Source organism: Zonotrichia albicollis, chromosome W, assembly GCF_047830755.1.
Source record: "Zonotrichia albicollis isolate bZonAlb1 chromosome W, bZonAlb1.hap1, whole genome shotgun sequence".
Lineage (NCBI taxonomy): Eukaryota > Metazoa > Chordata > Aves > Passeriformes > Passerellidae > Zonotrichia > Zonotrichia albicollis.
Genome location: NC_133859.1, coordinates 22,534,459 through 22,561,774, shown reverse-complemented (window position 1 = coordinate 22,561,774; position 27,316 = coordinate 22,534,459). Strand labels below are relative to the sequence as shown.

The window sequence follows — 27,316 nt, the reverse complement described above, 5'->3', positions numbered from 1 at the left end:
AAGACAAGGACCTTGGCCCGAAGAATGTGGAGATGATTGGATGGGGAGAGATGATTTGGAGTGGCCTTTTGGCTGGACTTTTTCTTGTAGCCATGGACTCAGTTGTTCCTGTGACACAGACTGCATTTAGGGGGAGGCAGTGCCTCAAAACCAGGAGGGTTCATTCGTGAGGACCCCCCGGCCCCAGGGGGTTGGAAATATATGGGGGGGACAGTTGTCCCAAAAGCAGAGACTGTGCCTTTTTGGAGTGAGACAAGGCATCCTTGAAAGACAACCCTAAAAGCAGCTCTGGCCATGTCTCAGTGGTGAGAGCACTGGGCATGGAAGGAACATGTCACAAGCGGCAAAAGGACTTTTTTTCCCCCGGGCGGTGCCGAAGTGACAAGGAAGCATCCGAGGTTTCAGTGTGTTTCCAGGAGAAGCCTATGGAACAAGAAGGACTCCTTTCCTCTTCATGAACTGCAGTTTGAGTATACTAAAGTGTCGTGCCGGGCTGGGCAGTTGGTGTTTTTGAGAGAATGTATTGGATTGAGAAAGTCAGGGAGTGGGGAGGAGGAAAGTGGTTTTGTAAGGTTTTCAATTCTTTTCTTCTTTTTCCTTATGGTCTTTCCCTATTTTTCCTGTAGTTTAAGTAATAAAGTGTCCTTTATGTTTAAGTTGGAGCCTGTTTTGCTTATTCCTGGTCACATCTCACAGCAGACACCAGGGTGAGGCATTTTCATGGGGGGCACTGGCTCTGTGCCAGGCTCAAACCATGACACTAACATAGGTGATAGGTATTGGGAAGTTATGGTAAATAATGTACACGTAGTTTTTAGTATAAAAAGATAACATCGCCCTGAGGGCAGCCAGTGTGCCTCAACCCGACCTGCCAGACAGACCTGCAGCGGGTCGGAGAAAGAATGTTATAGATAAGAAATAATAAACAAACTTGAGAACGAGAACAGAAAAATCCTGACTCCTTCGACTGCCGGGCTGGGAAAAATAGTCTTGTATGTATCTCAGAGTCACTCAGACCAGCAGAGATTCGGGGGGGGGGGGGAAAGGAACGGAGGAAAGGAACAAGGCAGCAAGGCAGAAAAACCTAACCCTCCCCTTCCATCATAAAGATAACAAGCTTTGCTTATATTCCCTATCAGAAGCCCCATTCCTGTCCAAAGATGAAAAATATCTCCATTGGTGCTGTCCTCACTGCTACCTGGATGTTCTTCACCGTACCACATGCCTTCAGCTGGATTAGCCCTCAGCCTAGCCATAATGTTTGAGTAACCTTAGCAAAAACATTAAAGCAGGATAACATGTGCGTGTCCATGGGAAGCACTGATAACCCACTTTCCACATGTCTAGTAGGAATTCCCTTCGTATCAGATGACTGGCCTGTCTATAACTCAGAGCTCCTTCACACCACAGGTAAGAGACCCAACCTGGTAGATACTTGGGACAAGTGGACAAAAATGTTGCCCAGTGCTCTAGAGGAACCCCAAGAATTGGACCTGTTGGGGTCCTCCAAGGCTACGTACTGCATCAAATTTTACTTTAGACGTCCGAAAAATAATTGGCCAGAAATTGACCAGACAAAAAATACATACCAAAAAGACATATCGCCCATTAACAAAGCCTATAACTATCCTGATTGATGTAATTACATGGCTCGTGTGATCTCTGTGTCCTCTCTCCACCCCAAAGTATTACCCAAGGGAACGTTTCTCATCTGTGGTGACAGAGTATGGGCTAGGTTTCCCCCACAGCTCAAGGGAGGTCCCTGTACCCTTGGAAAACTTTCTACCCTCACTCCAAATATCACCCTGTTACATAACTGGAAAAAAGAACGTGAATTAAAATGCCACAAACAATCCTACACTGAATTTGATGAAAATTGTGATCCCAAATTATACGATTGGAACAAACCAATAAAGATTGCTGTCTCCCTGTTCTAACCATGGGTAGCTGCGGTTAAAGCCCTTGGTGAAATAAATCACCTCGGGTGCTGGCTCAGTAAGCAAGCTAACGCTACATCGGTTGCCCTGAGCGATCTCTTAAAGGAAGAAGAAACCACAAGACACGCATCAGTTCAAAATCAAGCACCAACTGACTTCCTGCTGCTTGCCCATGGACACAGCTGCCAAGACTTTGAAGGGATGTTGTCCTGGGTTGACTATATGATGCTTTTATCCCCAATCGTCTCATTCTGTTTATGTTGAATAATAATAAGTTTTGTACCTTTAAGAGTGTTACAGAGAGTGAAGGGGGAGAGAGAAGAAGCGCGCAGTTTGTTTTCAGACACTGCACTCACTCCTCCACATTCCTGCTCCTGACTGTGTTGTCTGCGGACAGACAGCGGGACAGAGAGAGCTCTTCTTTTGCTTTTTAGTTAGTGTTAGCTAGCTGAGGCAAAGAAGTTCCCTGGACTGTTTTTTCCCTTTTTCTTTGGACCTCTTGGAACTGCTCTGGACTGAACACCCAGGAGAGCACCGGCAGCTGCAGCTGTGGCCCACCGGGCCGGCCCTGGCCTGCGACAATTCCAGCACTGAGAGACTGATCAGAGACTGAGTGAGCTGCTGCTTGAACCCGGGGTTTTCTCAGTTTGTCATCTCTTTTAGAGTGGCAAGGGGTCTCATTGTTTTGATACTGTTTTGGTCGTATTGTTTAATAAACAGGGGTTTTTTTCCACCTTTCTCCAAGGAGGTATTTTTCTTTCCTCCCGGACCAGTTGAGGGGGGAGGGGCCGATTGGATCTGCTTTTCCCACCGGAGCTCCTTTGGGGGGATTCTTCCCCAAACTTGCTCTAAACCTGGACAAATACATGAATTGGCGCCCAACGCGCGGCTGGGAAATGTGGAAAAAAGCCCTATTAATTGTGTGTCTGTTGTTGCTAAAGCAGTTAGTAGACATGATGCTTGGACCCCTGATGTCTCTGGTTGTGAAAGCCTCTGTATGGCTCTGGGCTCTAGACCTTTTTGAGGTTTCAATACCTTTCTGGTCATTAGGATTATTGTCCTTAACAAGTAATTTTTACGGTAGAGGGGTACGGATTGGAATAGCTGTTGTGCTGGCCCTGGTGATAATGATTTATAAAGCATTCAAAAAGATACTGACCTCTGTTTACAGCATGTATGGTTTATGGTTTCTTCATCCTACCCTGCATCCCAATTCCAGTGGTATGTTTTGGGAATTTATTAGTAACTACACTCAGTCTGTTAGAGGAGGAGCTAAGAATGAGACTTTCCAGCCTTCCCTTTCCCTCTTCTCCTTTGGATCGGTTATGTCACTTTTTGAGAATGTTCCGTTTCCCCTGAATGTTAAAGAGACCATCTTTCTGGTATTTAATTTGGTAAGTCTCCTCTATATGGTCTGCAGCTTCTCTAGATTGAGGGCTGAGATTTCTAGACGGGCTGATGAGACCCCTGACTCAGGAGTAAACCCTGGTGTGGAAAATCCTAAGTGGTGTGGGAAATGGGAGGATATGGGCGAAATCCTGAAGGAATTCTCTGACCCTATAGTGTGGGATTTTCCCCATGAACAAATTCAGAACCCAGCTGAGGTGGGGAAATATCTGAAAGAGAAGTACCAGGATGAGCCTAAGGAGAGGAAGGTCATTGCAGTGAGCTGGGCCCTGGCATATGCTTATCGCACACTGCTAGATACTCTAGGGCAGCAGACAGAGGCAGGGGGGCAGGGAGATAAATCAGCAACTGTCCCGGTGACTCAGGCTGCAGCTAACACTCCAGGCTCGAAGCCAGCAGCCAAACCCATGGCTGTTGCTACCAGCACTAGAAGTGGGAAATGCACAGCCAAGACCAATCGACCAGTGGATGATGATGATGATGATGATGATGATGAAGGAGAAGGAACCTCAGTGCCCCCTGACGTAAAGTCAGGAGTCAAAGCAGCAGATGCAAGATCAGATGCCAATACTGAGTCCTTCTCCCTGAAGGACCTTCGTGGCCTACGGAAGGATTACACTCGAAGGTCTGATGAATCCATAATTAGTTGGCTGGTCCGTCTCTGGGATGCTGCAGGCGAGGCTACCGTTTTGGATGGCACTGAAGCCAGGCATTTGGGATCCCTGTCACAGGATACTGTCATAGACCAAGGAATGATGAGGGGGGCTAACTCTCAGAGCCTCTGGGAACGAGTCCTAAGAAGTGTAGCAGAAAGATACCTGTGTGCAGACGATCTCTATATGCAGCAGACTCAGTGGAAGACAATAGAGCAAGGGATCCAACGCCTGAGAGAAATGGCAGTGGCAGAGATTATCTTCTCAGATGATGTAACAACTGGGAACCCAGACTTAGTACCATGCACGTCTGTGATGTGGCGAAAACTCGTACGACTCGGGCCACAAGAATATGCCTCTGCCTTAGCCATCATGAAGAGGGATGAGAGGGGTGAGACTGTGCTTGACATGGCAAGGAAGCTCCGAGCATATGCAGATGCTGTACATGGCCCAACACATGCCAGAATCGCAGCGGTGGAAACACGTCTTCAAAAATTAGAGGACAAGATAGAGGAGGGTCACAAGAAACTGAGGGAGGAGATTAAAGAGAGCTTTCTCCAAATCTCGGCAGTGCAGATCAGAGGTTCTGGTACCCAACGCAGACGTTCCCCAGACGACGAGAAAAGGTACATCCCACGAGCTGAGCTGTGGTTCTATTTGCGTGATTGTGGAGAAGACATGAAGAGATGGCATAGACAACCTACCTCTGCTCTGGCACAACGGGTGAGACAACTGAAGATTCAGAGAGGAAGTTCCAAAAGGGAAGCAGCTCCAGTGGCCAGTAACCGAACTGTCACATATGATGATAATGACAATATTTTTGATCCCCTTGAAGGAACCTCCAAGACATATGCCCAGGGAAAGAAGGATAACCAGGCTTAGAGGGGCCCTGCCTCTAGCCAGGTAGAGGCTGGGGAAAACCGTGTTTTTTGGACTGTGTGGATTCGTTGGCCTGGCACATCTGAACCACAAGAATACAAAGCTTTGGTTGATACTGGTGCGCAGTGCACGTTAATCCCATCAAGACACGTGGGGACAGAGTCTGTTTCTATTGCTGGTGTGACAGGGGGATCCCAGGATTTCACTTTGGTGGAAGCTGATGTGAGCCTAACGGGAAATGAGTGGAAGAAGCATCCTATTGTGACTGGCCCAGAGGCCCCATGTATTTTGGGCATAGACTACCTTCGAAGTGGATACTTCAAAGACCCAAAAGGACTCAGATGGGCATTTGGAATAGCTGCTGTAGAGAGAGAGGGCATCCAGCAATTGAACACCTTGCCTGGGTTGTCTGAGAATCCATCTGCAGTAGGTCTCCTGAAGGTGGAAGAGCAACGAGTGCCAATTGCCACCTCAACAGTGCACTGCCGACAGTACCGAACGAATCGAGATGCTGTGATCCCCATCCATAAGATGATCCGAGAGCTGGAGAGCCAAGGGGTGGTCAGCAAGACCCACTCACCCTTCAACAGCCCCATTTGGCCTGTGCGTAAATCTGAAGGAGAATGGAGATTGACTGTGGATTATCGTGCATTGAATGAAGTGACTCCACCACTGAGTGCTGCCGTGCCAGACATATTAGAGCTCCAGTATGAGCTTGAGTCCAAAGCAGCAAGGTGGTACGCCACTATAGACATAGCCAATGCATTTTTCTCCATTCCTCTGGCAGCAGAATGCAGGCCTCAGTTTGCCTTCACATGGAGGGGAGTGCAGTACACCTGGAACCGATTGCCCCAGGGGTGGAAGCACAGCCCCACCATCTGCCATGGACTGATCCAGACTGCACTGGAAAAGGGTGGGGCTCCAGAACATCTGCAGTATATTGATGACATCATTGTGTGGGGGAACACAGCTGCGGAAGTGTTCGAGAAAGGGAAGGAAATCATCCAGATCCTCCTGGGAGCTGGTTTCGCCATTAAAAAGAGCAAAGTAAAGGGACCAGCTCGTGAGATTCAATTCCTGGGAGTGAAGTGGCAAGATGGACGGCGTCAGATTCCTACAGATGTCATCAACAAGATCACAGCAATGTCTCCACCCACCAATAAGAAAGAGACACAAGCTTTCTTGGGTGCAATAGGTTTTTGGAGGATGCATATTCCTGAGTACAGTCAGATCGTGAGCCCTCTCTACCTGGTCACCCGCAAGAAGAACAATTTCCAGTGGGGCCCTGAGCAGCAACAGGCCTTTGTCCAGATCAAGCAGGAGATTGCTCATGCAGTAGCCCTTGGCCCAGTCAGGACAGGACCAGAGGTGAAGAATGTGCTCTACTCTGCAGCCGGGAACCATGGCTTGTCCTGGAGCCTTTGGCAGAAGGTGCCTGAGGAGACTCGGGGTCGACCACTGGGATTTTGGAGTCGAAGCTACAGAGGGTCTGAAGCCAACTATACTCCAACAGAGAAAGAAATCCTGGCTGCCTATGAAGGAGTCCAGGCTGCTTCGGAGGTAATAGGCACTGAAGCACAACTCCTCCTGGCACCCCGACTACCCGTGCTGGGGTGGATGTTCAAAGGCAAGGTTCCTTCCACTCACCATGCCACCAGCGCTACATGGAGCAAGTGGATTGCTCTCATCACTCAGCGCGCCCATATAGGTAAACTGAATCGCCCTGGGATTTTGGAGGTCATTACAAATTGGCCCGAAGGTGAGAATTTTGGTGTCACAGATGAAGAGGAACAAGAACCAGTGACACGTGCTGAAGAGGCTCCTCCCTATAACCAACTGCCCCCAGAGGAAACACGCTACGCTCTTTTCACTGACGGTTCCTGTCGCATCGTAGGGATGAACCGGAAGTGGAAAGCAGCCGTATGGAGCCCCACACGACAGGTTGCACAAGCTACCGAAGGAGAAGGTGGATCAAGCCAATTTGCTGAACTCAAGGCTGTTCAACTGGCCCTAGACATTGCTGAGAGAGAGAAGTGGCCAAAGCTCTACCTCTACACTGATTCATGGATGGTAGCCAATGCTCTGTGGGGATGGCTGGAGAGGTGGAAAAAGGCTAACTGGCAACGTAGAGGGAAACCAATTTGGGCTGCTGATGAGTGGAAAGACATTGCTACCAGGGTAGGGAGGCTACCTGTGAAAGTCCGCCATGTAGATGCCCATGTACCCAAGAGTAGGGCCACCGAGGAGCACCAAAACAATGAGCAGGTAGACCAAGCTGCAAAGATAGGGGTGTCCAAAATAGACCTAGATTGGGAATATAAGGGAGAGTTATTCCTAGCTCGATGGGCCCATGATGCCTCAGGCCACCAGGGCAGAGATGCCACCTATAAGTGGGCACGAGACCGAGGGGTGGATCTAACCATGGACAGTATTTCTCGGGTTATCCATGACTGTGAGACGTGTGCTGCCATCAAGCAGGCCAAGCGACTGAAGCCCCTCTGGTACGGTGGGCGGTGGTCCAAGTACAAGTATGGGGAGGCCTGGCAGATTGACTACATCACACTGCCCCAGACACGCCAGGGCAAGCGCTACGTGCTGACCATGGTGGAGGCCACCACTGGATGGTTGGAAACCTACCCTGTGTCTCATGCTACAGCCCGGAACACCATCCTGGGCCTGGAAAAGCAAGTTCTGTGGAGACATGGCACCCCTGAGAGGATCGAGTCAGACAATGGGACTCATTTCAAGAACAGCCTTATCAACACCTGGGCTAGGGAACGTGGCATTGAGTGGGTGTACCATATTCCCTACCATGCACCAGCTGCAGGGAAAGTGGAGAGGTACAATGGACTACTAAAAACCCAGTTGAAAGCTTTGGGTAGGGGATCTTTCAAGAATTGGGAGCAGCATCTGGCAAAGGCCACCTGGTTAGTTAACACCCGAGGTTCCACCAACCGAGCAGGTCCTGCCCAGTCTGAGTCCTTGAATGTAATAGAAGGGGACAAAGTCCCAGTGGTACATATCAGAGGTTTGTTAGGGAAGACTGTGTGGATCAATTCTGCCTCGAGTACAGACAAACCCATTCGTGGGGTTGTCTTTGCTCAGGGACCAGGTTGCACGTGGTGGATAATGCAAAAAGATGGAAGAACACGATGTGTACCTCAGGGAGACCTGATTGTTGGATAAAACCTGTATAAATATCACTGTTTCCTGAATGTTATTACCATTGTCTGTGTATAGTTGTATAATGGATGTATCATGTATGTACTTGTAGAGTTAGAATTTATATTAGTTTTAGTAGTAAGCAGACGATATGGGGATAAGGGGTGGAATGTCCTGGGTTGACTATATGATGCTTTTATCCCCAATCGTCTCATTCTGTTTATGTTGAATAATAATAAGTTTTGTACCTTTAAGAGTGTTACAGAGAGTGAAGGGGGAGAGAGAAGAAGCGCGCAGTTTGTTTTCAGACACTGCACTCACTCCTCCACATTCCTGCTCCTGACTGTGTTGTCTGCGGACAGACAGCGGGACAGAGAGCTCTTCTTTTGCTTTTTAGTTAGTGTTAGCTAGCTGAGGCAAAGAAGTTCCCTGGACTGTTTTTTCCCTTTTTCTTTGGACCTCTTGGAACTGCTCTGGACTGAACACCCAGGAGAGCACCGGCAGCTGCAGCTGTGGCCCACCGGGCCGGCCCTGGCCTGCGACAATTCCAGCACTGAGAGACTGATCAGAGACTGAGTGAGCTGCTGCTTGAACCCGGGGTTTTCTCAGTTTGTCATCTCTTTTAGAGTGGCAAGGGGTCTCATTGTTTTGATACTGTTTTGGTCGTATTGTTTAATAAACAGGGGTTTTTTTCCACCTTTCTCCAAGGAGGTATTTTTCTTTCCTCCCGGACCAGTTGAGGGGGGAGGGGCCGATTGGATCTGCTTTTCCCACCGGAGCTCCTTTGGGGGGATTCTTCCCCAAACTTGCTCTAAACCTGGACAGATGTGCTGCTTCGATCTCTCTTCACACTTGGAATCCATCCACGCAAACATCCAGAAATTGAAGGAACTTGTGAAGGACTTAAAAGTAGAAAACAACCCAGACTGGATCAATGACCTTTTCAGTCAATAGGGATTAACAGGATGGGTTGAATCTTTGGTTAAGGGAATGCTGTGGATTCTCCTTGTAGTTGTTATTGTATTAGCTATGTTCTCATGCCTTGTTCATTGTTTCAAAAGAACTACAGGGAACGCCTTTTTTCTAAATACAGAAAGTGGAGTTGTAGCAGGCACAGGGCCTGCAAGGCTCCCCTGGTGATCAGCAGCCTAAGATAGGAAATTCCTTGTCATGATGACTGGACCTAAGAAGCCCCTTTTCTGCCTTCAGACCCTTGCTTCTCTCTCTGTAAGACTATAGGTCACTTTCCTTTTGACCCTTACTATTGGACAATTTCTAAAACTCCTATACTCTATATAAAGAGCTACTTTTGCCTAGTTCAGCAGAAGACTGTCCCTGAGACCTTCGCAGAGGCTGCCAATAAAGACATTCTTGTGGAACCACATGCAGCGGTTCTCCTCTATCTCCCTGCGTCTGCCAAAGGCACTTAGCAAGCTAAAGGGCCGAAATCATTAAATGAGCTGATAATCACGAAAGAACTGATATCACCTAAGCTTGCTAAGGTAGCCTGCGGCTGGGAACTGCCTGGGAGCCCAGGCAAGCTGTGCTGAACAAGGCTGCGCTATCCGGAGCAGCGACGGCCAGATGAGAATTCCCCAAAACCCAGTGAAGGCCGCATTAAGCCCTGTTCTGGCTAGGGCTCTGCAGCCTCCCACCCCTTCCTGCCTGGAAGCTGCTGAGAGCCCGGCCCGGCCAGAACGGGGGCCAACGGGGGGGGGATGGGGCAGCGGGCAGCCCAGGGAAAGGGGCCCGGCCCAGGGCAGGGCTGCCCAGCCTGGCCTGGCTGAGACGGGTGGGGCTAGGGCCTGGGCCTGTTACCTCTTTGCTGACTGGAAAAGAAAGAGAGAAGTTCCCAGGTTTTTCATCTTTAACATGTGTCTTTCACAGAAGCATGTTCAGCATCTTAGTGGTTTAACAGATTGTCAGTTACACAAAAAGTTTTTGCTTTACTTCCCTGAATTCCTCCCATGTCAAACTGTGACAACAGGGAATGGGGGTTATGGTCAGTTCATCAACCATGGTTTCTCCTGCTGCTCAGGGAGAGGAGTCGTTCCCCTGTTGTACCATGGGGTCCCTCCCACAGGAGACAGTTCTACACACACTTCTCGGATGAGGCTCCATCTCAAGAGCAGCAGCTCTCTGCAACCTGCTGCAATGTGAGTCCATCCCACAGGCAGCAGTTCTCTCCAAACTGCTGTGGCATGGGTCACTCTTCCACGGGGTGCAGTCCTTCAAGGACAGGCTGCTCCAGAATGGGAGTAGGAACCCTCTCTCCATGGGTCTCCCATGGGCTCACAGCCTCCTCCAGGCATTCACTTGCTTCGGCATGAGGCTCCTCCACAAGCTGCATCCCAGTGGATCTCTGCATTCCTGTGGCCCTCCTTGGGTTGCAGGGAGACAGCTGCTTCACCATGGTCCCCACCACAGCCTGCAAAGAAATCAACTCTGGTGCCTGGAGCACCTCCTCCCCCTCCTTCTTCACTGACCTTGGTGTCTGCAGAGTTGCTCTTCTCACATGTTCTCACTCCGCTGTTCTCTGGCCGTAATTAAAACTGCGCCCCAACTTTTTGTTTTGATTTCTTCTTAAATTCGTTATCACAGAGGCATTACCACCACTTCTAATTGGCCCAGCCTTGGCCAGCAGCCTGTCCATCTTTGGAGCCACCAGGGGTTGTCTCTGCTGGACACTGAGGAAGCTTCTAGCAGTTCCTCACAAGAGCCACCCCTGTAGTCCCCCTGCTACCTAAAACCAGGCCATGCAAACCCAATACAAGAATGTACCTGGATTTTTTATCATTGTGACCCCCCCCATTCACCTTTACAAAAGGGAAAACTGTAGATGTGGAATACAGAACATGAGGAGGTGGTTAAAACCCTAATACAGGAATTAAGAATCTATCAGTTGCTGTGACCAGTACATTTCTGGGACCCCATTATAGAAGATTGGGATTTTGTTGAGCATTGTACCTACTGTAACGTGTTTTAAAGCGGCCCAGATAGACCCAAGAGATCTTTAATGTTCAGTTTGACTACTTTTAAAGAAACAGAACAGAGATATTCCAAGTGGGAAAAGGGGCTTTTATCTTTAGTCTGAGCAGTAATACAAGCTGAAAAAAATTCATCATGAACAACCTGTGCAAACCAGAGGACCCTTTAACTTGCTGGAAGTAATCCTAAAGGGTAGTCCTCCCCTAGAAGGAATTGCACAAAAATCTACATGCAGGAAATAGTATGCCTACTTGACAGGGATTGCAGAGGGAATAGAGTCAACTGAAGGACAAGCTAAAACAACCACGTTTCAAATGCTTATAAATGCAGACCCATTAGCATTACACCAACCTTTCAAATCCTCACCAATTTTAAATGCACCTCCCTTTAACAAACACTGGCAGGAGATATCTGCTGCTGGTGCCTCAGCAAGTAGGATAAATGGTAAATGCCAATACAAGGCTACTGCATTAAACATTAACACAGGCAAACAAGTAACAGAAGAAGGTGAAGGTAGTGCACATGTAGAGAAATAGCTACATGACAGAAGTCACATAGACATTCACTTGTTAGCCGACCAGGAGCTGAGAAAGTACCGAACACAACTAGTTTGAGTTTTTGCACCTGCAAGAAAGCGTATCCTTAAGCCTAGCTGAGTATAATAATGAGTAGACAGAGAGACGTGAGAAATAGAGTATGTAAGCCCAAAAGAATGAAGAAGAGTTGATAGTATAGTTAACCAATAAATCGCTTAGCTTACAGAATATTCATAAGCTTATTGTTTGCTGTATAAGTGTCTAATGCTCTCTTCAATAAAAAGAACTTGCTTATCACTCATATTGAGTGTCCGAGTCTCCCCTCACCAACAAATAGCTCATCCCCGACAAACAGATCCTTTTCTGCAACATGCACAAGTAGGAGAAATAGAAATAGTTCTTCTTGCAGCTGAGAAAGGAGAAAAACTGATGTATGTAGACTCCTATGCTGTTTGGGCTGGCACCACACAGTGACTCTGTCAATGGGAATCACTGAACTGGGAAGTAAACAGATTTCTGGTTTGAAGAACTCAAGATTGGAAATTAGTGCTATATATAGGCAGAAAAACACCATTCAAGATGGGATAGGTGAAAGTTTATGCCAAGAATGATAAACCAGTCACACATTGGAATCAAAAGGTGGATGAACTGACTAATATCAGTGAGATAAAAAGAGGACCACTTAAATTCTGAGTGGTATCAATTGGGAGAATGACTGCATCAGAAATTAGGTCACACTTGGTAGAGAAGCAATTTACTTTGCTGAACAAAGTAAAGGTGGTCTACCTGGCAAATTGATTCTATCTGGCCATTCAAACCATCTGCAGGATATCAATACATCCTCACAGGAGTGAAAGTGGTCTCCAGCATACATATGGCAACTAAGTGCCATAAGGCCAAAAAAAAGGCATTTGGATGAAATGCAGTATGGAGGCCGTTGTCTCGGCTTTCAAGCTTGACTACCCCAAATACCATCCAAAGTGATAATGGTGCACATTTCTCCTGTAAGGAAGTGAAAGAATGGGCTAAAAAGGAAGAAATTCCATGGATATTCCACACTCCATATTAGCCCAAATCAAATGAAATAGTGAAAAGGGCGAATGCCTTATTGAAAGGAAGCCTTAAACCACATGAGGCCTAGTGGGCTGCTCAACTTTCCAAAATACTTCATCAATTAAATAACAGATGGGCCAATTGGGAGTCTTGTGAGATGCATGTTCTTAGCAAAAGTGGAACTTCATGTTCCACCAGCCAACAATAGAAAACCCCCAATACCACTACAACAAGGACAATCACTTATGGTGAGTTTACCAGATTGGAACTGTGCCTATGACTAACTAAACCTTGTGGACTGTGGAGGCCTTTGAGCCTATTAGGGAAACTTCTAGGATGTTGCCTTGGAAGAATTTACCAGAGGCTTTGACAATATCTCACTCCTCAGGGAGAGTCAAAAGGGGCTTCTCCCATGATGCCCTGCAGCATTATGTTAATCTGCCCTTTCCTCATATGTCACTGCCCTTTGCCCTGGCCCTTGTACTACCCCTGTGCCCCTAAATAATTGGCTCCAGTCCCCATACTTAACCCAGGGCCCTGCACTGTTTGCTCATTTTTGTCCCTGGATTCCTTCAGTGTAATTCTACAATAAACCTTGCTGGAACTCTATAGAGAGACCCTTTCCATCTTTCTTCGCTGACCTAGCTGTGGTGAGAGTGTGGATTGAGTGACTGTCTGTACTTGTCTGAGCAGCTTTCTCAGAAGACACTTTCGGGAAAGGTAGCAGTAAAACATCATCCATATTACCATGCTTTTACAGTGGACCACTTGTTTGGGAAGCTACTGACAGCAGTTGTGCACTGCACAGAATTAGTGCACAGAGGATTTTCCCATCTTTTTAATGGGGTAATCCATCCAGACAAACCCGGCCAAGACATGCATGGTTTTACCTTTCAGGAACAATACCCGGAATGATGCCAGCATGCATCCACTGAAGATTAAGTTAACCACTGAAGGACTGCTTATCCTTTATGCAAGAGTAATCAGCACCAACATGAAACAAATTTGGCATACACATCAAAAAGCTCAACCCAACAGATGGGAGACCCTCACTTCTTTTATCTGCAAAGAAATCACTATGGTAATGGTCATAACCACACTTAAGCCCAAATGCATTTCAGTGATACTTGCTTATGAAACAAGCTATAATTGCACAAACTTAGGAGCCCCACCTAATGACATTAATTTCGCAGAAGGAAATACAACCATAATTGTGACGGTGTTCACAGGGGTCTTAGGATGAGGGAAGAGACGTAGATCTCACTCCATGTTTCAGAAGGCTTGATTTATTATTTTATTATATTTATTACATTAAAACTCTGCTAAAAGAATAGAAGAAAGGGTTTCATCAGAAGGCTAGGTTAAGAATAGAAAAGAATGATAACAAAGGCAGCTGTCTCAGACTCTCTCTCCGAGCCAGCTGGGCTGTGATAGGCCATTAATCATAAGCATCCAAGATGGGCCGATCAAAGATCCACCTGTTGCATTCCACAGCAGCAGATAACCATTGCTTACATTTTGTTCCTGAGGCCTCACAGCTTCTCAGGAGGAAAAATCCTAAGGAAAGGATTTATCATGAAAAGATGTCTGCAACACATATTATGCTAAACACAATCTCCAACTGTCCTGGGTTGATTATATGATGCTTTTATCCCCAATCGTCTCATTCTGTTTATGTTGAATAATAAGTTTTGTACCTTTAAGAGTGTTCCAGAGAGTGAAGGGGGGGAGAGAAGAAGCGCACAGTTTTGTTTTCAGACACTGCACTCACTCCTCCACATTCCTGCTCCTGGACTGTGTTGTCTGTGGATGAACAGACAGCGGGACAGAGCTCTACTTTGCTTTTAGTTAGTTTAGCTAGCTGAGGCAAAGAAGTTCCCTGTATGTTTTTTTTTCTTTTTCTTTGGACCTCTTGAAACTGCTCTGGACTAAACAACCAGGAGAGCACCGGCAGCTGCACCTGTGGCCCACCGGGCCAGGCCTGGCCTGCGACAATTCTAGCACCGGAGGGACTGATCAGAGACTGAGTGAGCTGAGCTTCAACCCGGGTTTTTTCTCAGTTTGTCATCTCTTTTAGAGTGGCAAGGGGTCTCATTGTTTGATATTGTTTTGGTTTTATTGTTTAATAAAAAGGTTTTTTCCACCTTTCTCCAAGGAGGTATTTTTTCCTCCCGGACAAGTTGGGGGGAGGGGACGATTGGATCTGCTTTTCCCACCGGAGCTCCTTTGGGGGATTCTTCCCCAAATTTGCTCTAAACCTGGACACCAACCAACAATGGGAAAATACACTTGCTCAGTTTTCAATATATCTGTCTCATTCTGCTATAAAAGGGGATCAGGGAGGATTTCTTTTCATAGGTTTCTCTGACAAAAATAAAGCACAAATGCGGCAATATTATATCTGAGAACTGTTTATTGATAAAAAAGAGTAAGTGTTCCTACAAAGGGGGATAGGAAAAGGAGCAGAAAGGGAAAAAAGAGAGAGGGAGAAAGAAACAGAAGACAGGGACAGCGCTACCACAAGAACCCTGGCCCTCTGTCAGTGTTGGCTTGGCAGACAGAGCATGTGTGCTGTGAACCGCGGTATGTCTGCATAGCTCCCATGGCAAGCTGGATGCTATTTCCAAACAGCAGCAGGCTGTGTGTTCCTTCCGTCAGGGAGAACAGGCTGCTGTGGCTATGGGTGCACTCCTGGAGCAGCGGTGTCTTCTCAGGGTCGAGGCACTGCAGCTGCAGGCACAGCTGAGTGCAAGCAGCAGTGACAAATTGGTTGCTACGGGTTACTGCTACAGCAGGTTGGTGCGGCAGGCAGCGCAGGAAACACAGTGGCAGCGGCTGTGCACGGGAAATGCAGCAGAGGTGGCTGGCTGCAGTGGCACTCACTCTGTTGGGGAGACAGAGGAGCATGAGGTCGTTGCGATGACAAGCTGGTTTGCAGGAAGAGTGAAGCAGGGCAAAGCAGGTACAGGCAGGAAAGCAGGACCACAGGGAGGAAAAAGCAAGGGGGGGCAAGCAGACCCTGCAGACCCTACAGGTGAGCCCCTGCTCCCTCCAAGGTACCCAAAGAAAAATGGCTCCTGTTGTGTTGCAGCTAGCTGCTTTTATGTGCTAAGGCTCCTCCCATAGCCCAACTTCTCGAGCATTTTTTGTGGGCACTTTTTGCATGCATTCTTCATGGGCATCCGGGCATTCTCCCTGTCAGCAAGTAAGGGGGTCACTCGCAGTCCGATCCTGGAGGCTTTCTCTGCCCTGATTGGCTGCCAGGCAAAGTCTCCCTGGGTACAGGACTGCCAGTACATGCACAGTCCCTATAGGAATCTCCCACTTCATGTGTAACATATGTTGAGGCATAAACAAAAATCAGATTGGTCCCTCTCAATACCTCGTTCAAAAAATGGAATAGATGTTGCAAGGCCAGTAACTGTTCAGTAAGTGTTATATTAAAACAGAATATAGAAAAGGAAGTAGTACACATGTGGCGATATAGCCACAACTGTAGTTGGGATAATGTATATCGGCACAACAAAAACTAACTTAGCCTCCACAATGCATTTTGCTACCTCTGAGACCCTCAATAAGACTACCGAAACCTTATCCCCACAGATTTCTAAAATGGGACCCTATGCCATCAAATATACAGGCCAGCAATAAGTGCTATTTAATCCTTCATGGTCCCTCAAATGAGTAGAAATGTCAATACAGATCAATATCTCTGCAATTAAACCTGCCTGCTCACCACTCCTCTCTACATCCTATGCAGGGTGGTCAGCATGGCTGCATGGATGGACCCTCACCTCTGCAAAACGATCCAGGAGAGATGTGACCAGTATCCTGAGGACAGGATTAGGAGTAATAGCATGGATGCTGAAGTCCTAGCAAACAAAATAAACTCAGTAACGAGTGATTTGTACCAATTGGAACATCTATTACAATCTTCCTTACTAGCATTAGGAACTACCCAATGGCTCTTATCAGATATATTACCTCAACAGGAGAGGATTGACAAAAAGGATCACCATCTAAGTGAATGCTAGCTCTTAGTTGAATCCAAGCTCAACTGTGGATGCAATCTATGGTACCACCAATTTTAAGAAAAGCTAAAGCAAGCACCTTACTCACTGAAATTTGAAAGAAAATCTGGGATAATGCAGCTGAACCTGAAAGGGAATTCTAATTCTGGTAGTATTTAGTAAATTTCACTTATGACCCCATCAACAATAAGGCCACAGCATTTGTCTTAACCATACACAATGTTTTAGCATATACCATATACCTGATCATTGTGCTAGTATTAAATCACCATGAAGCTGTTCTAGCCATTAGAACATAAAGCATGGGCCTAACAAAACAGAAATAAATGGCAAACTAATGATGTTAATGCATGCATTATATGAAGACAACAAGGATTTATTTGTGAGAGTAACACCAAAGCCCAAGACGTTTGTCATTTTGAAATACATCCTGATGAAACCCTTGAAACTGTACTCATATATGTTGGATAAGGATGTGTTTGTATGAAAACCCTTTGTGATTTCATTTTTGTAGATAACATTACTGTAGATGTAAACAATCACTCAAATGACTCACGTTTGTAACTTTAGTTAAGTTATTGGATGTGACTCATCTCCTGTTAGTTCTTATCAATTGTTACAATCTAATTATATGTTGAGCGAAGATTTATTGCCTACTCCCATCAGAATGAATCTTACATTGGTGAAGAAACTACTACAGCATGATGACCCGTGTCAACTGCTAGAACATTTCCAAAACAATGGACACAAAACTCTAATCATGGCTTATCATGATATGGAAGGGATACACCATGTTTTAGAAAGAGTGAAGAAGGATGAAAAACACCTTGTTGGGAAACTCTTCTTGGATGGTCACCAACAGCAACAGGAGTGTTTAATCTTATACTTCACTCAGTTGTGATTTTGCTGACTCCAACTCTGATATGTATATTGCTTATAATTATATTGCATATAAAGCTTTAGTACATGATAAAACAAATAACACAACTTCAACCACCCAAAACATACAACTCAATGAATAACAAATAACAGTGCTTCACTATCTACTTACCATGGATCTATCACCACACAAACCATCTGTCGTTGCATGGCATCCCCGAACGGGTAATAATTAGCATTGACTCCACAATTCACAGAAGGCTGATCAAACCATCTTGATTAAGAAACCCATTGCTTTTATAGACAGTTACAACACAGGTGGAATTGATTGGTCCTTCAATCAAAACCCATCACCATTGGCTAATTAAGAAACCACTCTTTGGTAAACAAATCTCCATAACACATTCTACATGTTCACAATATCAGGTGCAGCAAGTTAAGATAAGAATTGTTTCTCATTCTTTTCTCTGATCTTCTCACAGCCTTTCCCAGGACATTGCCTGGGAAAGTTGTGTGTTGCTCTCTGTGGCCAGAGAGCTGCTGCCACAACCATCAATATACAATTTATGGCACAGAGGCAAGACCATTCTGTGAAGGCAAGATGAATTGACTATAGTCATGGGTTGGAGTATGACTGTTGGGAGGAAAGGGTTAAAAGTGGAAGAATGGCAAGAAGGATGGCAGAGGACAGTAGATTCAATCAAGTGACCTTGCAGCTGGGAATGCTAAACCCTGGAGAATAATAGCTAGGAAACGCCATATATTATGCCTACTGCTGTTTATCCTATATCTGCTATGAGAAGTAGAATCTCTGTGTAGGGATAACATAGGTGTTTGGAGAGACTCGGAAGCTCTCTCATGGACATGCCTGAGCTCTGTCTTGGGAGAGAGATCAAAGCACAGATCACAGCATGGTGGTAAAACTACATGTGCGTGGGCCCCTGATAAATGGGTGCAAACAGCAGCCCCGCCACCCACTAGCATGGAACGAGTCTAACAGTTGCCTGCATTCCTGCTTGTGTGTCTCCTCCAGCTAGCGAGGTAATGAAATAAAATTACTCTTTGCATATGAGCTGTGGTTTTGTGGTTGTTCCAGCTGCCTGCCTGCATTAACTCACACAGTGACAGTGTGCTTTCATATAAGTCCATCATCTTACTTAATAAATAGTGGACAGCCCATGGCCCATTGAGCTCTCCTGCATGGCAACAGGCTGCACACCTGGATCTCCCCTTAAGTAGGGACACCTTTCAAGGTTACTCCTTGAGGTTGAAAGATTCCTTAGTATTGTAGCAGCGAGCCCCTGAATTGGGAATAATGAGCATTGACTCCATGATTACAGAAAGCTGATAAATTGCTTTATTCTACTATACTATTAAAAAAACCATCACCCTTGCAGACAGTCCGATACAGACTTCTACCAGATTGGTCAATCAAATCCAAATACCATCACCAGTGTCCAATTAAGAAATCACCCTTTGGTAAACAAATCTCAATAACACATTCCACATGTGCACAACAACAGGTGCAGCAAGTGAAGATAAGAATTGTTTCTCATTCTTTTCTCTGATCTTTTCACAGCTTCCCAGGAAAACCCTGGGAGAAAGCTATGTCTCTCTCTGTTTAGAGGATATGTGATTTCCACAGCTTACCACAATAGATGCTTGGTGATTAATAGCATGCTAAACTTTGAAATCTTAGCTAAGTGATACAAAAGACTGATTCTGCACATATAATCCTTTAGACATAAACTGTTGATCAAGTCTGAGACTAGGATTGGATTCCACTGAAGCTAGACTCCTCTCTGAGGAGTTCAGAAAGCAAAGGAGTCCTTTCTGAAACTCATGACTCAATGGAAGGGTCTTCTCAACCACTTTATCTGACTGTGTCCTCTATGCAGTAAATAATCAAGTGTACCTTGCCATCAAATCTTGTCAAACCAGTCACATTTACCATTAAATCTCGTTAACTCAGTGTTTTATATCAATAAATAAAACTATTGTTGCTTCTCTCTTATAAGTGAAGTGCATCATTCCATTCACAACAAGACAACCTCAATTCTGTTTTGGGCCCCTTTCAGCAAGTCACCTTTCCTGTAAGGGTCAAAGATCATTTAAATCAACCTATCCACTGAATCCTCAAAATACTTGATGGGACTATCTATCCTTACACATTTTCCATTACCTCTAGGTAGCTATTAACATAGACTATCTCAAATTGGAAGGGATCCATAAGGATCATTAAGTCCAACTCTCTGCTCCTCACAGGACTACCTAAAACCAAACCATATGACTTGAGGGCATTGTGAGATGCTCCTTGAACTCTGGCAGGCTTGGTGCTGTGACCACTTCCCTGGGGAGCCTGTTCCAGGGATCAACCAGCCCCTCGGTGAAGAACCTTTTCCTAAGGCCCAATCTGAACTTCCTGTCATACAGATGCATTCCATTTCCAGGCATCCTATCACTGGTCACCAGAGAGGAGATCACCTCTTCCTTGCTACCTGACCTTGAGGAAGTTGTAGACTGCAACAAGGTCATCTGCCTTCTGTTCTCCAAGCTGAACAAACCAAGTGACCTCAGCTGTTCCTCATAAGTCTTGCCCTCAAGACCTCTTACCATCTTGGTGCCCTTTTCTGGATGCAGTCTAATAGTTTGATGTCCTTCTTAATATTGAAGTGCCCCAAAATGCACACAGTACTCAAGGTGAAGTTGCACCAGTGCAGTGTAAAGGGGGACAATCATCTCCCTCAACCAGACAGAAATGCAGTGCTTGATACACCTCAGGACACGCTTGTCCCTTTTGGTTGCCAGGGCACATGGTTGACTCATAATCAACTTGCCATCAATCCAAACTTACAGATCTCTTTCCACAGGGCCTCTCTTCCCCCAGTTTTGATGTTTTACATCAGTCCCAAACACTTAAAACAATATCCTACAAATCTTACCTAAAAAGATAAATGGTATTATTAATAAATAAATGTGCTTACTGTACTTGAATCAGAGAAAGGATTGTACTCATCTAGTCCTGGTGGAACATTTCTTGTCACTTGGTTAACAGAAGGATCTTAGAAGGGAAAACAGTTCTGTAAATGTATGCATATGTATACAAGCAACAAGTCAACAGATATCATCATATCGTATAAAACTCTAAAAAAGTTTATTTTCACAAAAAAAAAAAATCCATCTCTGTCTCCAAAACTTCATCATCCTGAGCTTCTTAAATACCTTTATCCATAATCTGAATGAGGGGATTGAGCTTACCCTAAGTAAGTTTGCAGACATCACCAAGTTGGATACTGATCTGCTTGAGGGTAGGAAGGCTCTGGCAGAAGGATCTAGACAGGTTGGATCAATGAGCCCAGACCAATTGTATGAAGTTCAACAAGGCCAAGTGCTGGGTTCTGCACTTGGGTCACAACAACCCCCTGCAGTGCTACAGGCTTGGGGAAGAGTGGCTGGAAAGCTGCCCAGTGAAGGACCTGGGTGTGCTGGTCAACGGCCAGCAGAACGTGAGCCAGCATGTGCCCAGGTAGCCAATAAGGCCAATGGCATCCTGGCTTGTATCAGAAATAGTGTGACCAGCAGGGCTAGGGAAGTGATTGCTCCCCTGTCCTCAATATAGGTAAGGCCACACCTTGAACACTGTGTCCAGTTCTGGGCCCCTCACTGTAGCAGATGGGGCCAGGCGTTCGGAAGATCTCGCGATGTTACAGGAAGACAGGGCCCCTGTTCCCTTAGATAAGAAAATTAACATAGGAATGCAGCCCCCTAAACCACATGCCAGTAATTTTCCATTTACCCAGTAAGTTTCCATCCCTTACTAACCATAGATGGTAAAGACAGACCCCCGCCTGACGTAGAAACCCCTTAGACTATAAAACCCCACGAGAAGAGATAATAAAGGCCTTTGACCATCCGCCACATTGGTGTCTGCGTGCTCTTTGGCCCGAGCGACCCTGGAAAGAGTGGGTCGCCGTGCCGTCTCCTCAGAACCAGGCCGCCTGCCTTGTATCAGAAGGCAACACCTCACTCTACAGGGAGGGCATTGAGGTGCTGGAGCATGTCCAAAGAAGGGCAACAAAGCTGATGAAGGGTCTGGAACGTAAGTACTAGAAGGAGCAGCTGAAGTAGCTGGGGTTGTTTAACCTGGAGAAAAGGAGGCTCAGTGGAAACATAATCACTCAACAACTACCTGAAACGAGGCTGTGGCACAGTGGAGGTCGGCCTCTTCTCCCAGGCAACTAGCAATGGGAAAAGGGAAAATGACCTAAAGTTGTGCCAGGGGAGGTTCAGGTTGGATATTAGGAATAATTTCTTCACTAAAAGAATGTTAAAGCATTGAAACAGGCTCCCCAGGGAAGTAGTAGAGTCACCACCTGTTAAGGAATAGTTGGAACCCTAGGTTCTGAGGCAGAGTCAGTTTATTACAGCTCGAGCTGGGTGCCTTCAGAGAGGGACCCTAAACTGATATCCAAAGATTTTTAGTTTTTTAATATTTATTATATATTTGTAGCTTTGTAGATTGCTAATGCATGGTTGTAGCTCCTAGGACTTTTCCTACGCTTTTTCCTTACATTTTGGAACAATAAGCTAACCTTCTAACACATTCCTAAAATACTGTTTTGTCTTATTTTGAAGAAGAGAACCAAGTGCAAAGGCATTCTATTTTCCAACCAGAATCTGGGAAGACATAACAAAGTGGAGTAAAGAAGCCCCTGAAGCAATTTCATTGGGGTAGTACCCAGGGAAATATTACCAAACATACTAAACTTCTAATTGGACAATATATGATAGGTTTACTAATCAACTAACCTTATAAAAGTTGTAGAAATACTGTATCTCATGTGGGTTTTGCCATATTGTCTATGTGAAGGCTTTTAAGCAAAGGTTTGCTTTTATATTATCATTCTAACATTGTTTGGGAAGGTTTGTTCTATTTCTGGGCAACAGAACAAAGAAATCCCTGGGCTTTTATGCCCTTAAAGTCCGTGCACCCTATCTTCACACGCTCTGCATGCATCTCTTGGTCCAATAGCGATTTCAGGTCTCCGGTCTTCTAACACCTCACTGGATTCTTCCTCCATGTCCGTGTGGGCAGACCATTAACTGCTGTTATCTTCCAGCTTGGGCCAGCCTTGAGGCCATCCAGGGTCCCAACCCTTATTTGAAGGTATCCAGTCTTTCTCTGTTTCCTCCCCTGCTTAGCCACTCATGCTGACAGAGTTCATTTAGAGTTCACCTATGCTAACTTTTGAGTAGAGCATGCTCATGCTAAGCTGTAAGCAAGTCACAATTCATCTTAAACCTACATAATTAATTTCTAATATTCTATAAGTAAACTTATTTTAATCCCCAACACCATCCCTGGAAGTGTTCAAAAAATGAATAGACATGGCACTTCACTTTATGGTTTAGTGGGTATGGTGGTATTTGGTCAAAGGTTGGACAAAATGATTTTCCAATTTTAATGACTCTATGATTCTTATAAAACTAGATTAACACAGTCTAAAAGAAACACCATGTCATACATTTGATTTTTAAGGGGAAAATGCTCTCAACAAATAAGGGAAGACAACTGTCTTTCTGTGTTGACCATTGGACTCCACAATTGTACATCCAAAGAACACAGCAAAAAAAAAAAAATTCTGTAAACTCTTAGTTTCCCTACCCAGAAGTACCTCCAACACCTTCAGCAATAGGAAAAGGATTTCAGAAAAATGAAGCTGAGGAAACAGTGTCCCATAATATCAAAAGCACCTCTGCTTCAGCTTCTACCTGAACTGGTAATATTAACAAAAAGATGTAATTTTTTCCTCCAATGAACTCTACAGTAAAATAAAAAAAAATGCTTAAGGTTTAGCTTGAGAAAACAACTTCAAGAATTAAATATTTTTCTGTGCTAGAGAGAGGCTGGCTTGATTCTGCAGAAGAGCCAAAGTACCCACTATCATAGACCACACTAACTTTCTAAGAAGAAAAATTGTACTTATTTCACGTGATGCCTGGTTTCACTACATTGTTTCTGTGGCTTAATTTAAGGTGTTTGCATCTTCAGAACATAAGAATGGATAGACTACCTGGATGTCCAGGTGTAGGCTGCTGGACTTGGAATTGTTCTGAACACATCAGTGAACAACTGATGCCAACAGGAACTGCACTTCATAATTCAAAACTACTTAAAATATTTCTAAAAAATTAGACCTGATATCCCAAGGAATACACAGAATTACTGTGAACCATTCACCTTACACTCATTGCATCTCACTTTAAAAACGGAGCCAATGCAAACTCATCTAAATGCAGCAAGAATAACTACAAAGCACTCCTACTTATTGCTGCAGAATAATAAAACGCTGAATTTAGAAGTTAATCAGGATGTGAGTAATGAACATGTAGAACAAATGCTGTGCAGGACCACATGCTCAAAGAAAAAGTGGCATTTAAATGAATGCTATCAAATTTGTATGTCATGGCATGTATCCTAGTGGTTAAAAAAGTGATAACTATGATATTCTATTGGAATAATTAAGTCTACATTGGCATAACTTATTTTTCCATATTTGATATTTCACCTAGATAATAAAGTTAAAATGCATTCTTTTTTTAGGGCTTTTTTGAATATAAAGAAAGAGAAAAATGCCACAAATACAAGTTCCAATAGGTGATAATATACAGACACCAACACAAAGCTGCAGCATTGCTGGAACCACCAAATATCCAGAGACCTCAACCCGCTGCATGATTTAAGTGATTAAAAATTCAGCTACCCTCTGCAAATACAGAAAATAGGGAATTTCTAAGAAAGATTTTAAATATCTGATGTCAGCTGCTGAATGCAACAACTGTAAAATGCCTTGTCCAATCTCAGACTGAGAATGCTATGTCCTAGTGGACCAGTACTTCTACCCGAAATGGACCTGCCCTTGCACTAACTCCTTGCCACAACCTGGTTGTCTTCAGCCACCTAGCCATTTCCAGTCCCTGCTCCTTAAGAGTGTTGATCCCACTAATTATCATCTTGCTCACTCAACTTCTTGTTCACTCCTTCCAGTTCACAAGTCCTTCTCCAGTCTTATCTCTCCTAAGCTTCTGCCAATTCAGCACCTTGAGTTTCTGGTCTTTTAATTTAATTATTAGTCCTACCAATCAGAGCATAATTTAAGTATAGGCCATTTTTCATAACCAGATATTGCAGCTATTGGTGCACTGAAGTCACATACAGTCATTTCAGATGACATTTTAAGGATCTGAATTAGTTCAGGAGACCGGAATTTTAACAAATCAGCACAACCAAATTAATTATTTTCCATCTAATCTTTAATTTTATTTGCTCCTTGCAGTCCCTTCCCCATAATGTCAATCTCAAAAGCAAATATTAGTATCACACTTGGTATAATGAGGCGTCGGGTACAAGCAGCACCCCAGTGTTTACATCAAAAAAGAAAAGTCAGAAAAAAACCCCAAAACCAAACAAAAGAAAACGAGAAAACCACAGCACATATATCTCAAACATATAGAACTATTAAAAATGTCTCCTATGCTAGTGCAGACGGACCCGCTGCTGTCCAAGGCTAACCCAATCAGTAATGGTGGTAGTGCCTCTGGGATAACATATTTAAGAAGGGGGCCTGGGAGGCAAACTGCTGTGCAAGGGCAGCCATAAGTGAGAACATGTGAGAGACTGCAGACACCAAGGTCAGTGAAAAAGGAAGGGGAGGAGGTGTTCCAGGCGCCGGAGCTGAGATTCCCCTGCAGCCTGTGGTGAAAAGTATCACATCTGAATAATAATAATTGTTAAAAAAGAGATAAATTAAATAGCCACTGACTCAAAACCAACAATATTTTATGATCAATCCAAGCCAGCAAATACTTGAAAAAAGAAATTCTGTTTTATCAACTAATTTTTTTTTACTTTCAGAAGATACCAAAACTGAAAAATAATTTCCTTTTAAGCTTCCAAAAGAATTAACTACCCAAAATACTGAGCAAACTAGAGGTTTCTGCTTAAGCTTTATCTTCCCAGAGAACATATTTTTTGATTCAACATCAAGTAAGAATATCTGCTGTAATCTTTTTATTAAAAGGCATGAGAATAGACACGGGAAATCTCACAAAGTAGATCACAAAAAATAAGTAAAACTAAAATATTAAACAAGAAACTGCATCTATCTTTAGATCTTGGCAATAACTCTTCCACATGATGCTCCCCTCTCCTTTCCCTGCCATACTAATGCCAGGAATAAGATGAATCTGTCTTTACAAACGTATTGTGTCAATCTGCTGGGAGATTGTGGACACTAACCTCTAGCGACATGAATTTTTTGCACACCATCTGTGATTTTACACAAGCACACGAAGCAGCTTCAAAGGTAAAGAAAAGAAATAATCTCATTATATAAAACTGTTCCCCCCTCCCGAGGCCAGCACTACCCCACAGCGCTGCGCCTTCCCGACCCACCGCGGCTGAGAGCGACCTCCCAGCACACAGCAGAGCCGAAAACACTCCCCTCTAGGACACCCGTAGCTTCACGCAGCTTGTTCTGCTCCCGCCGCAGCACTGAGGAAGGCTCACGGCATCCCTGTCCCCCGCTGCTTCACCTTGAAAGGATTACTGAGGTCCGGGTCTGCAAAAGGATTGTTGTCGAAGTCCGACATGGCAGGCGCAAGCGGGTCGCTAAAATAACTGGGGAGCCGCTATCACCAACTGCTGCGACCGAAGTCCAACCCCAACAAGCCAAAGAACAAAATGGCTGCACCGGAAAAGAGATTGCGGAGCGGAAGCGCCCTGGAAGAGAAAAAAGATCCCACTCCCAGGGCGAGCAAGATAGAGTAGAGGTTGGAAGAGTTTTAGCTCTTATATACGTAGCTCTAGTGACTCAAGTAATCCGGTGACTTCAGTGGGAGCAATTCAGGTGCCCAACTCCTGAGGAGGAGTTTCACAATTAGAAAAGATACATGATTAGCCCAGGCTGTCTCCTCTCAACAAGTTCTTTCTACACCTTGCTTTCCAAAGAGTAGAATTTCTTTTTTTGGGCTAGGTAAGAACTTCCTACTTGCAATTAATAATTTCTAATTTTTGTACAAGATATAGCTCATAAATACATCCATTTGATTTTTAATATGCTAATAAATTCATTGAAAAATAAGTTCCACTATTGAATGGGTGAGTTTAAATAAAAAATACCCAGCCTCACAGAATTGGCTTCATTCAGTGATTTTCAATAATTCGGAAATAATTGCCTTCTTAGCAAACAAAATTGTCTTAATCTGAATTGGGCATTTTCTCAGAAAGAAGAGTTTAAACTTCAACAAACAGTAGATTTCAAGTGCTTGTGCAAGTACTGTATTTGTATGCTTGTGTATAAAAAATCTTGTGTGAGGAAACTTAAGCCAAATCCTGGTTCTCTCAATTTTCTATCACTTGTGGAATTTACAATGTTTATGCCAACCTCAGGTGGTGGTAAGGAGTGTTCACATCAGCTGAGAGGAAATGGACTCAATGATCTTGAAGGTCTCTTCCAACCTAGTGATTCTGTGAAAATCCATCAGGTTTTTCTCAATCCAAAATGCTTGAATGCTGAGTAGGCAACCAAGTGATGTCTTGAACATATCTCTGTCCCAATCAAGTAAATCACAGTTTTACAGAGGATGTACCTTCAAAAAATAAAACCAAGCTGTAACAAATAACTTCTGAAAAAACGTTTCCTTTCATTAAAATGGAGAAGTCTATGCAGTATCAAATGCAAGCATACTTGTTAGAATAAAGAGGGATGGAGAATGTCAATGTGCAATGT

General features: G+C 44.6%; 1 protein-coding gene across 10 annotated transcripts in view; it reads right to left on the bottom strand.

Moving 5' to 3' along the window:
• LOC141726972 (secretory carrier-associated membrane protein 1-like) overlaps positions 1-26,307 on the bottom strand; it is a 132,353-nt gene extending 106,046 nt beyond the window's left edge. For 4 of the 10 annotated variants that reach the window (XM_074532135.1, XM_074532125.1, XM_074532130.1 and 1 more), the window contains exon 1: positions 26,121-26,303. In XM_074532135.1, the coding sequence (XP_074388236.1) occupies positions 26,121-26,177 (57 nt within the window). In that variant the 5' untranslated portion in view covers positions 26,178-26,303. Of the gene's footprint in view, positions 1-26,120 lie in introns of all 10 variants that reach the window. The other 6 variants (XM_074532129.1, XM_074532128.1, XM_074532134.1 and 3 more) reach the window with 5 other exon arrangements.
• Between the last annotated feature and the right edge of the window lie 1,009 nt (positions 26,308-27,316).